The sequence below is a fragment of the Balearica regulorum genome, chromosome 2, assembly GCF_011004875.1.
Source record: "Balearica regulorum gibbericeps isolate bBalReg1 chromosome 2, bBalReg1.pri, whole genome shotgun sequence".
NCBI lineage: Eukaryota > Metazoa > Chordata > Aves > Gruiformes > Gruidae > Balearica > Balearica regulorum.
Genome location: NC_046185.1, coordinates 116,008,332 through 116,020,470, shown reverse-complemented (window position 1 = coordinate 116,020,470; position 12,139 = coordinate 116,008,332). Strand labels below are relative to the sequence as shown.

Here is a 12,139-nt window from a genome sequence, read left to right as displayed (position 1 = left end):
CGTGGCTCTGCTGTATATTTTAAAGCCTTGCAGATATGCTAAAAGAGATTGTGCTGAAGGGTGAATGTAAAGTCAGCAGGCCTTGTTTAATTCTGCGTGAGAATATGGCAGTCACATGGTGGTTTTTCCTGCCTTGAACATGATAGAAGTCCTTCTTCTGCTGTTCATGGTGTGAAGCACTGAAGTTTTAAGTTTTCAAGCTGCTGGGTGAGAGAAGCTTCAGTTAAGTTGGATTTGAATGTAAGCTGGAAAGTGTTGCCTTAGATCCTCCTAACTACCACAACCTTACTTTGCAAGGATTAGTTGTTTCTTTTATGTGAGCGTTGTTGTATCACGTGAGGTGAAGTTTTTTCCATTGCTACTTTTGATTAGGGAAAATAAAAAGTCCTTCAGAACAGAATCAATTCAAGATTCTGGGATCGTTATTGATCATCTAAGCTGCCATTCCACAATGAAATGGCAGCTTAGATGATCACTGGTTCACTTTGAATAGCTGCCGAAGAAGGTGTCCGGGAATCCTGTGGGCCTGTAGAGGACCGGAGTTCTCTTTGACACGTTAGATGGCAACAAGAGAGATGGGTTAATGTTGGGTAAAGCTCTGACATCCAAGTGGAGGCTTGCTGGTTAAAGGAGAATTAACGTCAGCTAGTGAGCCATCACTAAGTAACATCTGTGTGAAAATCAGCAACATGCAGGCAAATGCAGGGATGTGGATGCTTTTCCGCTTTTCATCTTGTAGATTTCTCTGCAACGTTAGAAAGAGTCACTAATGCCTGTTCTGAATGCGTTGAAGTGATTAGGAGAGGGCATAGCTACAAGCCGCAAAGATAAAAGGACAAAACACATGAAAGCAGTTCTGGGATTACTCTTCTGTTGTGTTGTAATGATTTAAATGGCTGTAATATGCCCCGTCCTGGAAGGAAAACAGCTAACAAGAAAGAGTCTTAACTATAAGCTGGAAAGGTAGAAGCTGGGGATAGATATAACTGGTGCTGAAGAAGAACTAGTATCATTTGAATAATTTAAAAATAATTTCTATTGATTTTCAGATTTGCAGACAATTCAAGTCTGTTTTTTTTAAAAGCAAGTAACTGATGTCAGTTTTGCCTATAGTGCCAGTGAGATCAGAAAATTAGCAATTATATATATATTACTGTGCCATCTCCTCAAGCCTTCTGTCTTACCACCCCACTAACTTTTGCCATTCTTATGTGACAGGAACACAGTAGGAAACTAATAGCAATTTTGAAATCCACTGTCTCCTTAGACTTTCCAAGTTTGTTCTCTCTCTCTTTGCAAGGCACAAACTGTTAGGGTGATGTCATCTGAAGAACAATAAATAAAATTTTCACAAAACATATTTGCATTTATGATCTTCCTTTAGCTCGTTGCTCCTGTTTGATTTTAAAATTAGGCAGGAGGACCTATTTTTTTGTACAGAGATATTTTTTCTAACCCTCCTGTCTTTTAGACCTTGACCCTCAGGAACTGAAGTCCCTTGCCTTCAGATGGCTTGCTGAAGGAAGTATAAAGATTCAAAGCAGCATATCTTTTGTTTAACTGTGTGCCATGGTTTGATTGTTCTGCCCCATTTCTGTCACCTTGAAATGATGGAACAGAAACCTTGACAGTGAGGAGCACTAAGTGGCAGGATCACCTTGCAAAAATGTATCCAGAGTCATGGTATCTGAAAAACAGCTGAAAACCATCCAAGTCAGAGTAACCATGTGTTGGCATGAGGTGCTAAGGACAGTAAGTGCAGGTGACCATGGCAAGGGATGGATGGGCTTATGGGGTGTCACTGAAGTCCAAAGTCACTGAAGACTGTTTCCCCATGGAGTACTGAGTTGTGTCTATGACCTCTGTGTGTTCAAGTAAGGGGACTGTAAAACAGAAGAGAGTACTACCTTTGAGCTTCACAGTTGTGAGAGCAAACATATGCACATGTGTAGAGGGCAGATGGGGCTTTAGAGGACGGAAGAGGGAATACTATGAGCAAACAGTCAGATGTTAATGGGGTGACCCATTCATTTGTGTTTTTTCAGTAGTGTCTTACAACTATGATGTTATGATATCTTTAACACCTATTTAATGATAACCATCCAATTTCTAAATTAAACTACCTAAATACCAAGCTGATGTTTATACCAGTCTTGAATGTTTGAAATCAGTCCAGCTGGAGCTTTAGTCTGCAGCCTGCACTGTTGAGTAATCCGCACTGTGTTTTAACACACTTCTCCTCAGCCCCTGCTTCCAGCTCTTACCTGAGGAGTGGGGAAGCTCATCAGCTCAGTAAAGGCAAGACATTTATTCAGGCACAAAATTCTTTTAATCACAGTATTTAACCATTCAGCATATTCATATCTTAGTTCCCAATGAGAAAACAACAGTGCTTGAAAATTATCCTAAAGGACTAGTAATACATTTCCAAAAGGTGGCCTGTTTCTATAGTTACAATGCTTCCTTGATTTTTGACCAGCTAGATTTTCACAGCTTGTAAATATGCATCAAGAACTCCAACCCTTTTGTTAGTACCTGGGGGAAGGATGGCATTTTTGTTTAAAGGCCTGATCTTTCTTGCAGAGAGCTTCCAGTTGTTTTCTGTAGGGGTCTGGCAGATCAAAGGTGTAGGATCCAAATGAATGTGGAAATCAGGAGAGACTGGGATCCCGAAGTTTTCAAGAAGAGAGAAATTTTTGTTGTCTCTATGGGATACCACAGCTTTGCTTCCTTTTGATGATGATTGCTGGAACGTACTGCCAGACAGAATGATTTTTGGTATTACCTAATTTGCACAGCAATGCAAAATTATGGTTCTGACACACTTCATATTTTAGAAATCCTCTACACATTCAGTTATTTTTTAATCTTACTAGGCTTGCTGTCGAGTTGATGTTTAAACCTGTCTTTTATGTATTCTTAATGAATCTAAGTGAGGATGTAACTGATGAATTCAGACATCTGTGAATCCATGTGATGGTGTATGAAATCAAACTTTAAATATTATGTGCATACGTTTTCTGCCTAGTTCGTGACATGTTGAACTCTTATCAAAGTAGGATGTAGAAAATGGATTTTCTGAAGGATGTATAATATTATTTCTAAATGCTCTGCGGGTTTCTGCATTCCTGAGCAAGGGTAAAATTTGATCCTTGAGCAATCTCTAGCCGTGGGTTAGTCTTCCACAAAATTCTGCTGATAATGAATTAATTGAATGACCTGGAGTTACGAACAAGCATATAGCGCTGGTCATTATTTTAGCTCATTGGCATTGCTCGCATTTTTTAATCATTGTTTCAAAATGTGTTTTTAGCCTTCTTGTGTTGTTCTAAGTAATACTGCTAGTAAAGTGTACCAGCAGAGAATCATGCCACAAAAGGTGACAGACCTCAAATAAGCTTCACAGTGCTCCTGCGATGAAAGAGCATTAATTGCTGCAGAAAAACCTTGTTGATGCATCATAGCAAGTGTTATTTTTAGATGGGTAAAGTAAGAAAGAAGTGAGTGAGTCAGGTGAGTCAGACACTGATGTCGTAGCAGGGAGATGTCTACAACAGAGATACTCTGGCTCCCATTCTTTGTTATAAGAAAAAGGTATTTTTCTGGAGCAGACTAGATTCTGACCTGGGCTTGCCTGTGACTGTTGTCCCCTTCAAACTCCTTGCAGAAACATCTTGTGAGACTGTGTCTCAGAGGAAAGAGGATGGTCTTTGATTGAATTTAACAAGTGCCTACTTTCTCTCTTCCCAAGGGAACTAAAAGAGAAGATTCAGCCTGAGATCTTAGAACTGATCAAGCAGCAACGTCTCAATCGACTTGTGGAGGGCACCTGCTTTAGGAAACTCAACAGTCGGCGTCGGCAAGGTACAGCTCATGCTGCCTGGTCTGGCTTTTTCTTGTCACTTTTGTCTAAAAAACTCAGATGAGGAATACTACTTTAACTGGCAAGTTCCTTGGTTATAGTGCTGTCTTGACTGCTTTTACCAGGGAGCATCTGAAAGCATCTCCTAGTTACAGTTGTAGGATTTCCTGTGTTTCCCTGGAACTGGTTTTGGCTTCATCACACAGATCATCTGGAACAAGTCCAGTATTTGACAAAAATCTTAAGCAGCAGTCTTGCACTCTGAACTGAATATTTTGATTTCTGCCTGCATGTCCAGGCTTCTTGTTCATCTCAAAATAAAATCTCTGCCTATGCGGGAATAGCACATGAAACTTGGTGTAGCCAGAATTTGAATCTTCTAGACTTGGACCACCTTTATATATGCGATGAGCTCATTCTGCAGCCCTCTGTCTAGTACTGCCTGTCCTTGGTTTTTGTCTTCTATTACCATATACATTAAATATATTCTAGTGTTTAAATATGCTTTTAAAAAGCACTTAGATCAGTAATTTGTGTACCTACAGATGAATACTTGATTGACATGAGGAGATTATTGTCTCAATCCTATGAGTCATTGCTCAGTGCTAGATTTACAGCTCATTTTATACAGTCAAACTCTCTGTTGTTTTTTTACCCTCAGAGAGGCACACTTCTTTCTCAGGACAACGTAACAGGCACATGGTGTAAATTCAGCAGATTAATTAGAAGTTGTATCTAAAAATTTCCCTTGAAAACCCCCATTTTTTGAGGATTCAGATTGCCATTTGTTTTCCACTGTAAATACAATACAAATTAGAAAGTTACAAATGCTGAGAGTAAGAACTGACAAAGATAAATATTTGAGACCTTCAGATCAATTGAGGGAAACTGCTTTCTTCACAGAGAGAAGCATTCCTGCAATGTCTCCTTCCTTAGAAACAAGCACGCAATTTTCCTTAATGTGGGGAGGTTATTTTGGAAAATTTCAAAGCCTTTATGAAATGATTGAGTTGCAGAAAAATGTGATGCATCCTTTCTGTCAAGCGTACAAACACCTATGAAGCCCACTGCACAGAGTTTGGGGAAAAGAGCATTAATATTCCACTGTGACTTTCTATACAGATTTCAGAGGGACGCATGATACCTGTTTTCTCTTCAGCAGCATATTCACAGAGTGAAAGTAGCTAAAGTAATGCGTAGTTTGGTTTGGCTATCAATAGTGAGGGTTATTATTTTATTCCTCTCGGAGCCTTAATCTGACTGACTGAAATTCTAGGGAAGGAGCAGAGTTTGTGGCAAAGAGTCTTCTATTGAGAGATCTTCAAGAGGAAGATAGACTATTTATTTTACCTTAAACTGTTGTTATTTGATGATTTGTAGGATCAGAAGCCTTAGGGAGTATAAATTGGTTCATCTTACATAAGTTGAAGTTTAAAAAAAAAATTAAAAAAATCAATGTAGTCTTTTGGTTCACAGTTGAGCAGGTTGCTACGTATCATGCCTTGGAGTGAATTGTATAGACCACCAGATTAATTGCTTTGATGTCATATTTATACAGGGCCAAAAAAGTTCACGATTCTTTGGAAACGAGTAAAATACATGATCATGCCTCAAAGAACTTGATCTTCTCTGCAATATATTGGGTTTTGTCACACACAAGCCCATTTAGAAGGGCATGTTTCTGCATGCCCCTAAGAATTGTGTGTGCTTTATGTAAGACTCCCTGTATTCCCTGAAACAGAAGTATAAATTATCCACCTGACAGGGAGAAGGCCCAGCCATTACAGAAGGTGGTGATTTAGGGCACCAGGACTAAACTCAGTAAGATCTAACGCTGTGCAATATAATGAAGAAGCAAAGTATGGTTTGTAAACACAAGCATGTTTTGGCATATAAACCATTCAATTGGGATCCTTTTTTAGGTATATACAGTGCCTGGCACAGTCCAAATAGCAAACAGTGACAGCTGGCACAAAGCAGAAGCAGCTCTCTTGAAATCAGCCTTTATCCTTCAGGGTCTCCTGTACCCCAGGGAGAGCAAGCTGTAAGACCAAGGCTGTCACGGTGTCAAGAACTATGAGCTGAAATAAAGTGAACGGAGGACCAGAAGTTTAGCTAGTGATATTAAACATCAGGACAGTCAAGCTTTCAGACAATTCCTCTGAATGTCCTGATAAAAATAGTACAAGTCCCAAATTCCTGAGCTTGTCTTCTGTCAGCCTTACCCCACCTCCCCATCTCCTCTCCCCCAACCCACCTCCATGTACATGTGCCCTGTGCTACCTGAGGGTTCAGGAGCCCCATCACCTGCCCACTGCTCCAATGAAATTCACTTGCCACGGAGCATTACCAAGGCCCTCAAAGGGCCGTGGTCCATCCAGGTTAATAAGGAGCTGGAGGAAATAGGGAGTGCTGTGAGACATCACAATTTTCCTGTTAAGTGGCAGCCTACTTGTAAGGGTATTAAGATCAGGCAGGTGTTTTACTTTAGTATGTATACTGCTGCTTTTGCCTTTCCTATGGTTCTTTTTTTCCCCTGAGACAATCCTGGAACAAATGTCACAAATCTACAGATCGTAGAAGAACTTCAATATGCCCTACACAGGAGAAGCTGAAAGCATGAAATTGCCCATTTGAAAAATAATTAACAGGCATTATCCCACGATAAAGATTCCAGAGCAAACTTCTGTTAAGACTGTTGTTTGAACACCTGGTAGGACACACATGGTTAGTCACAGTAAGTTGAAAAAATTAACTTACAAAAAAATGAGCAGGGAGTTTACAGCCTCATACAGCCTTTTGAGAAGAGGTGATACACTTTCATATATACGTGGTATTGGAAAGCCTCCAATCCAACAGGTGATTCATGGGGAGATGCTGAAGATTAAGCTGTGAGGTATCTGTAGTCAGATCTCTGCTTTTTGTGTTTCAGCACAGGATTATCATATCAGCAAGATCTCTCTGTAGCCGAAATTCAGAAATAGCATTGTTGTCCCAGCAGGATCCTTAGCACTTTCAAAGAATACATGGCCTTTCCCTTGCAAGGTTTCATAGGAGAACTGCAGTACTAACTCCCGTTTTTATTAAGCATTCTTAATCAGTTGGAAATGAAACAGCAAAATCTAACCTGCCCTTCTGGTCATTGTTCAACAGCGGATCATGAAGCTCTGCAAATCCACACTTTGTTCCTTAACCGTGAACATCAGCTGACATACAGACCTCTTTAGCTTTCTCCTTCCTTAGTTAATTCCTTACAAAAAAGGGCAGAAGACTAAAGCGAAAGCCTGCAAAGCACTTTACAAACCCAAAAGTTATTATTTCCAGTAGAGCTAAGTAGCAGATAAAGGCATGTTATTGAGGATAATAGATACTTATGATGCTGTCATCCAGTACATTTGTAGTTTATGTTGCTGGGTGCACTCTTGGAAATAAATTTCCCCTTTAAGCTTTATAAAGATTATAGAGAAACTGTGTGTTATTGAAGTGGTTTTGCAGCCAAAGATGAGGTTTCTTGAACAGTCATTTTTGGAAGGGAAAGAAAACTTAGTGATACGCAGCATTAAATTAAATTCACAAGGCACCACGGAAGTAACCTGGAAGGAGAAAGCTTACATTAAAAGAAAAAAATCAAGTGAAGACAGGTTTTCCATCTCTTACTACAATAAACAACTCACACTTCTGAACAAGAACACACACTTTGTCTTTTTTCCTGCTGAGTCTTCTTTAGCGCTGCTATTGCGTTGCACCCTCTGTAGTCCCATAAAAAATAATATTCTGTGAGTGCATGACTTGCTGAGGGGAACCAGTTAACTAAATATACCTCCAGCATTGCCACAGGTCAGTTTGCAGGGCTTGCTGGCTTTCATCTAAGCAGTTAAGACCAGTTAGAATGAAAATCTGTCACTATAGTAAGTATCTTAGAGAAACACAGCACAACAAAAGCAAAAGGGTGAGTCCATGTACTTATACCTAAAATCTACACAAATATGTATGTTTTCATTGATATATTTAAAAGTATGTTCCTGTTGCTAAATCTGCGAAGATTTTCTTTGAACAAAAAACTTCTTTAGTAATCTGGAACATATCTTGTGACAAAATATATACTCTCAGACTTTTGTCCATGAATATCTGAGTTATTTTCTCCCCAGATTCTAACTATAGAGCACTTCTGTAATAACCACAGCGCTTCTTTACCTGGGATAGCGTTGTTGAGGGCATATGAGTCATTGGCCACTAATGCACTTGGAAACATGCTATGTGAATGGCCAAGCACTCTGTAGCCCATCAGCAAAATATTCTGTGCCCTACTATTTGGTCATAGTTTTGAGTATTGCTCTTCTAGCCAAATTGTAGCTGATTTTGTTATTTGGGATTTATTTTTTTTTAACCTCATCTATAATCTTTAATAATGCATTGCAATATATTTAACCCACTGCCTGCTCTAGCAATTATCTGAATATCAGAACAATTTGTTTGAAACCTTTTAGTTGAAAACCAGGAATGATTAATTCTGTTTCCCAGAGAAGAATCTCTAGCACCTTAATTTGCTTGCATCCGTAGTCAGTGAGCTGAAAGACATAAGGACTCACCGGAAAGCATAAATGATGTAGTGTCTGAAAATTGCGATGAAATCACAAGCCCATGCTGTCTCTAGACTCTCAGTGGTGAGCAACTGCCCCTCCCTACAGCTGCTTGCTCCAAGGAGGAGTTTTGCAGGGGCAGATGTAATAGCACCGAATGCAGAATAAGAGTTGTAGCTCACAGAAGGCACTTAGCCTTTGGGGGAAATTCGTAAGACTAGGCCTAAAACCAAACCAAACTCCACTCCTTCCTGAACCCATAGTTACCCCCCTCCGGCTGTGTGCATACATACAGATCTGCCAGCTAGGGACTGTGGGGTCTATTGAGAAATGCCTGTCCCATCTTTAAAGCCTCTTGTGGCACTTCAGCTCTGCGGACTTGGGTTTAAGAGCTCTGGGGGGTTTGGACGGTAGGGTTTTTTTGTTTTATAAACAGCACTTTCTAATCATGGTAGAAAAGAGCTTTTTCTTTTGCTTATTTTTTTTGTTTATCAGTTTAGAGCTGAAAGTAAATGCTGGCTGCTTTCCATGTGCTGTTCTGTAATTAAGGTTTCTTCACCATTTTTTCAGTGGAATATAATTTTTATTTGGACTGCAGCTTTATTTTAACAACTCCAACTCCAATAAAATTGTGTTCAGCACCTGCACTACAGTAAAATAACATGCATCCCGTTTAAAACTGTTCCCCTCCAAGGCACTGAGATCTCACATAAGTGGGATATTGTCTGATAAACTGTTTGTAACATCACGTACAGCTGAAAAAAACCGCATCCCAGCTGGCTAAGGCTGAGAGTAAAAGCAAGGGTTACTTCCCATCACTAACCTGCTGACCGCCCTCCTAAGCCTGGCTGGTGCAGTCATTTAGTGGCTGCGGCTGAGGGAACCTCATTAGTTCCATTTGTAGGTTTCATTTAAGGGTTTTCCCCTTGACAGCAAAGCTGTGGCACGATGGCGGTTATTAGTGAGCCCACAGGAGAATTGCGCCAGACATGGTTCAAGGTACAATCTATGGGATTAGTTCTTTAATTAACCTTGGGTTATGGGGAATTGCTGTAAAAGGCTCCACAAGCCTTCAGAGCTAGGGTTTCTTTCCATAAAACCACCCCTTCCTAAAAACGAAGACAGACGTTTTCATTGAGGGGTTTTTCCCTCTCTTATTATTGGAGCAGGGGGTTAAAACAGGACCAAAGTTACCAAAACACTAACCCCTAGGAGGTTAAAGAGCTAAACTTTTTCAAACCCTTGCTAACAGCACCAGCCACTAAATTGAAACCAATTGCTGGTATTTTTTTTCAGTTACACCATCTTCCTGGCCAGGTCATTGAGAAGGTAGTGAGACTATGTTGGCTTTTATTAGGAAAAAATTATTGGTTTAGTCTTAGAGCTGGAAAGGTATATTCCTTTGTATAGACTAATAAACAGCGAGGTTGCAGTTAAAGCTAGACATGAAAACCTTCTGCTACAGTTACTAGAGGCTTTTCTTTAGGTAGGTAAGGGGCACGATGACCCACTGTCAGATTCAACAGGGTGTATTTTTCAAGCATCAGGTTTTGATATGGTTCTGGTAGACTTCCCTTTAAAAGGTACAAATCTAGAAAAGTTTCACGTGCATCCTTCTGAGACACGCAAACTGTCCAACGAGTTGATTGTGTGTGTGGTCTTCAGATGAGAGCCTACTGAATGAGCACTCTAGTTTCAAATCTCTACAAAAGCTTTGCAAATGGGGTTTTCCTCTTGTCCCTGTACTGTGCAACATCATATGTACTGCTTACAGTCCAGGGATGCCTGTATTTCAGGAGCTCTTTTTGTCTGCATCAAAAAATCATAACCTCAGGCTCTCTACCATAAATCTTTTGGTGTTTTACATGCCTATGAAGTACGTAACTAGTATCTCTCCCTCCCATTGTCATCTTGAGCCTTTGCCAGCAGTTTGTAAGGTCTTTTGAAACTTTTCTGTAGAAGGGGCTACACACTTAGAAAGTGGTTTGAAGTGTGTGGGCTTTTTTACCCCAAAACATCTTTACCCACCATGACAGCGAAATTTAAAAGGCCATGTGGAAGCCCACTTTTGCCATTCAAAGCTGAATTTCCTTTCTCTGTGTTTTATTGCATTGTATTTTAAATGGCTGGCCAAGGGACTGGAGAGTGTCCTTTAGAAAGAAGTTGTGTCGATGAAGCCCATATTTTACTAACAGAGCCAAGAAGCCCTTCCTTCGCTAACACCCCAGACAAGCTCACATATGCTGGCTCTGGTGGTTGTACAGCTCCTCTGATGTTTTATCTGAACTCTTGCTCCGTTCGCTCCTGGTGATTGCAGCACCGCAGGGCTGTGTCAGTGCTAACGTCTCCTTTGAGTTGTCCCTTAGGCTGCTCCTCAGCACAGCATCAGTGCTGCCAGCAACTAGAGAAGCCCTCTACCCCCTCCACTGGCATTTTGACATCCAGCCTTGCTCTGACCGTTTGGAGATTTATAGCTTGGATGTAACAAGATTGTATTTTTGACAGCTTAACATTATGCGATCTATTTTTCAAGTAGAAAGTGCTCTGACAAGGAAGAGTAACCTCATTCTTGCCATTTCAGAAGGGGATTTGGCAAGCACCACCCTTGCACACTAGGCAGCTTAGTGGTCTGGCTCTGCAAAGCTAATGCTCCTCATGGGAGCAGATTTTCACAAATATTGATAAAGTGGAATTATACTCAGCAAAGCAGGAGGTGGCAGGAGATGTAAGTATACATCTCCTAGGAAGGGCTAAAATGCAAGCTGGAGTGGGACTGCATGGTCACATATATATTTGTGTATCTGCAGGACAAGGGAGTTAACGTCTGCTTTTTAAATCTTTGCATGTTCGTTATGTCCAGTCCCTCCATAAATATGGGGGTGTTCTCCCATGTCTATAAAAAGACATGAGTCATAATTTTCAAGTATGGGATATTTCAAATGTATCAGTTTTTGGGTGTCCCACACAAGACAGCTGGCAGGGCTTAATTTTCACGTAGTGGGTGCTAAAAATGAAGCTTTTATGGGTACATTAAAGTTAGCCACTCAAAACGATGGTTACTTATAGCCAGTCTTCTGGCCATAAAGGTCTAATATGTAAAACTAAGTCAATTGTTTCTTGCTAGTATGTATTTTTGGAGCCAGTGACTAAATCGATACAAAAATGGTGTATTAGTGCCGACTTCATTTAATCAAGTAAAATTACTGAGCAAAGTCCCTGTCCTACTTTCCATACACCCCACACATTCTTTCTTCTGAAAGAAAAAAGTCCTTCCCCGTAGTGCCTCATTTGAGTAAGGTTTCTCCTACGCTATTGATAGCGCTCATGAAGATATGTGAGTGACCTTGTTTAATGCATTTATTTTAACAGACAAATTTTGGTATTGTCGACTTTCGCCTAATCACAAGGTCTTGCACTACGGAGACTTGGAAGAAAGTCCCCAGGGAGAAGTCCCCCATGATTCCTTGCAAGATAAATGTAAGTCATGCACAAAGGTTGTGCTACTTTTGCTTCTTTTATGCTAATTCCTCTTTATAACTTGCAGTAGGTTTCTCTTAATATAGGACATGATCAACAGCTCTTTTTACAGAGATAAAGAGCACAGGACATTTCCTTCTGCATTCAAACACTGCTCTCCTGGTTTTGGCAAGTGTGCGTGAGGACCGAACTCATCTTTCCAATGAGTTTATAATTCCAT

General features: G+C 40.3%; 1 protein-coding gene across 8 annotated transcripts in view; it reads left to right on the top strand.

Moving 5' to 3' along the window:
- ELMO1 (engulfment and cell motility 1) overlaps positions 1-12,139 on the top strand; it is a 313,180-nt gene that overhangs the window by 286,015 nt on the left and 15,026 nt on the right. For all 8 annotated transcript variants that reach the window (XM_075745465.1, XM_075745471.1, XM_075745466.1 and 5 more), the window contains 2 exons: positions 3,752-3,864; positions 11,812-11,919. In XM_075745465.1, the coding sequence (XP_075601580.1) occupies positions 3,752-3,864; positions 11,812-11,919 (221 nt within the window). The remainder of the gene's footprint in view (positions 1-3,751; positions 3,865-11,811; positions 11,920-12,139) is intronic.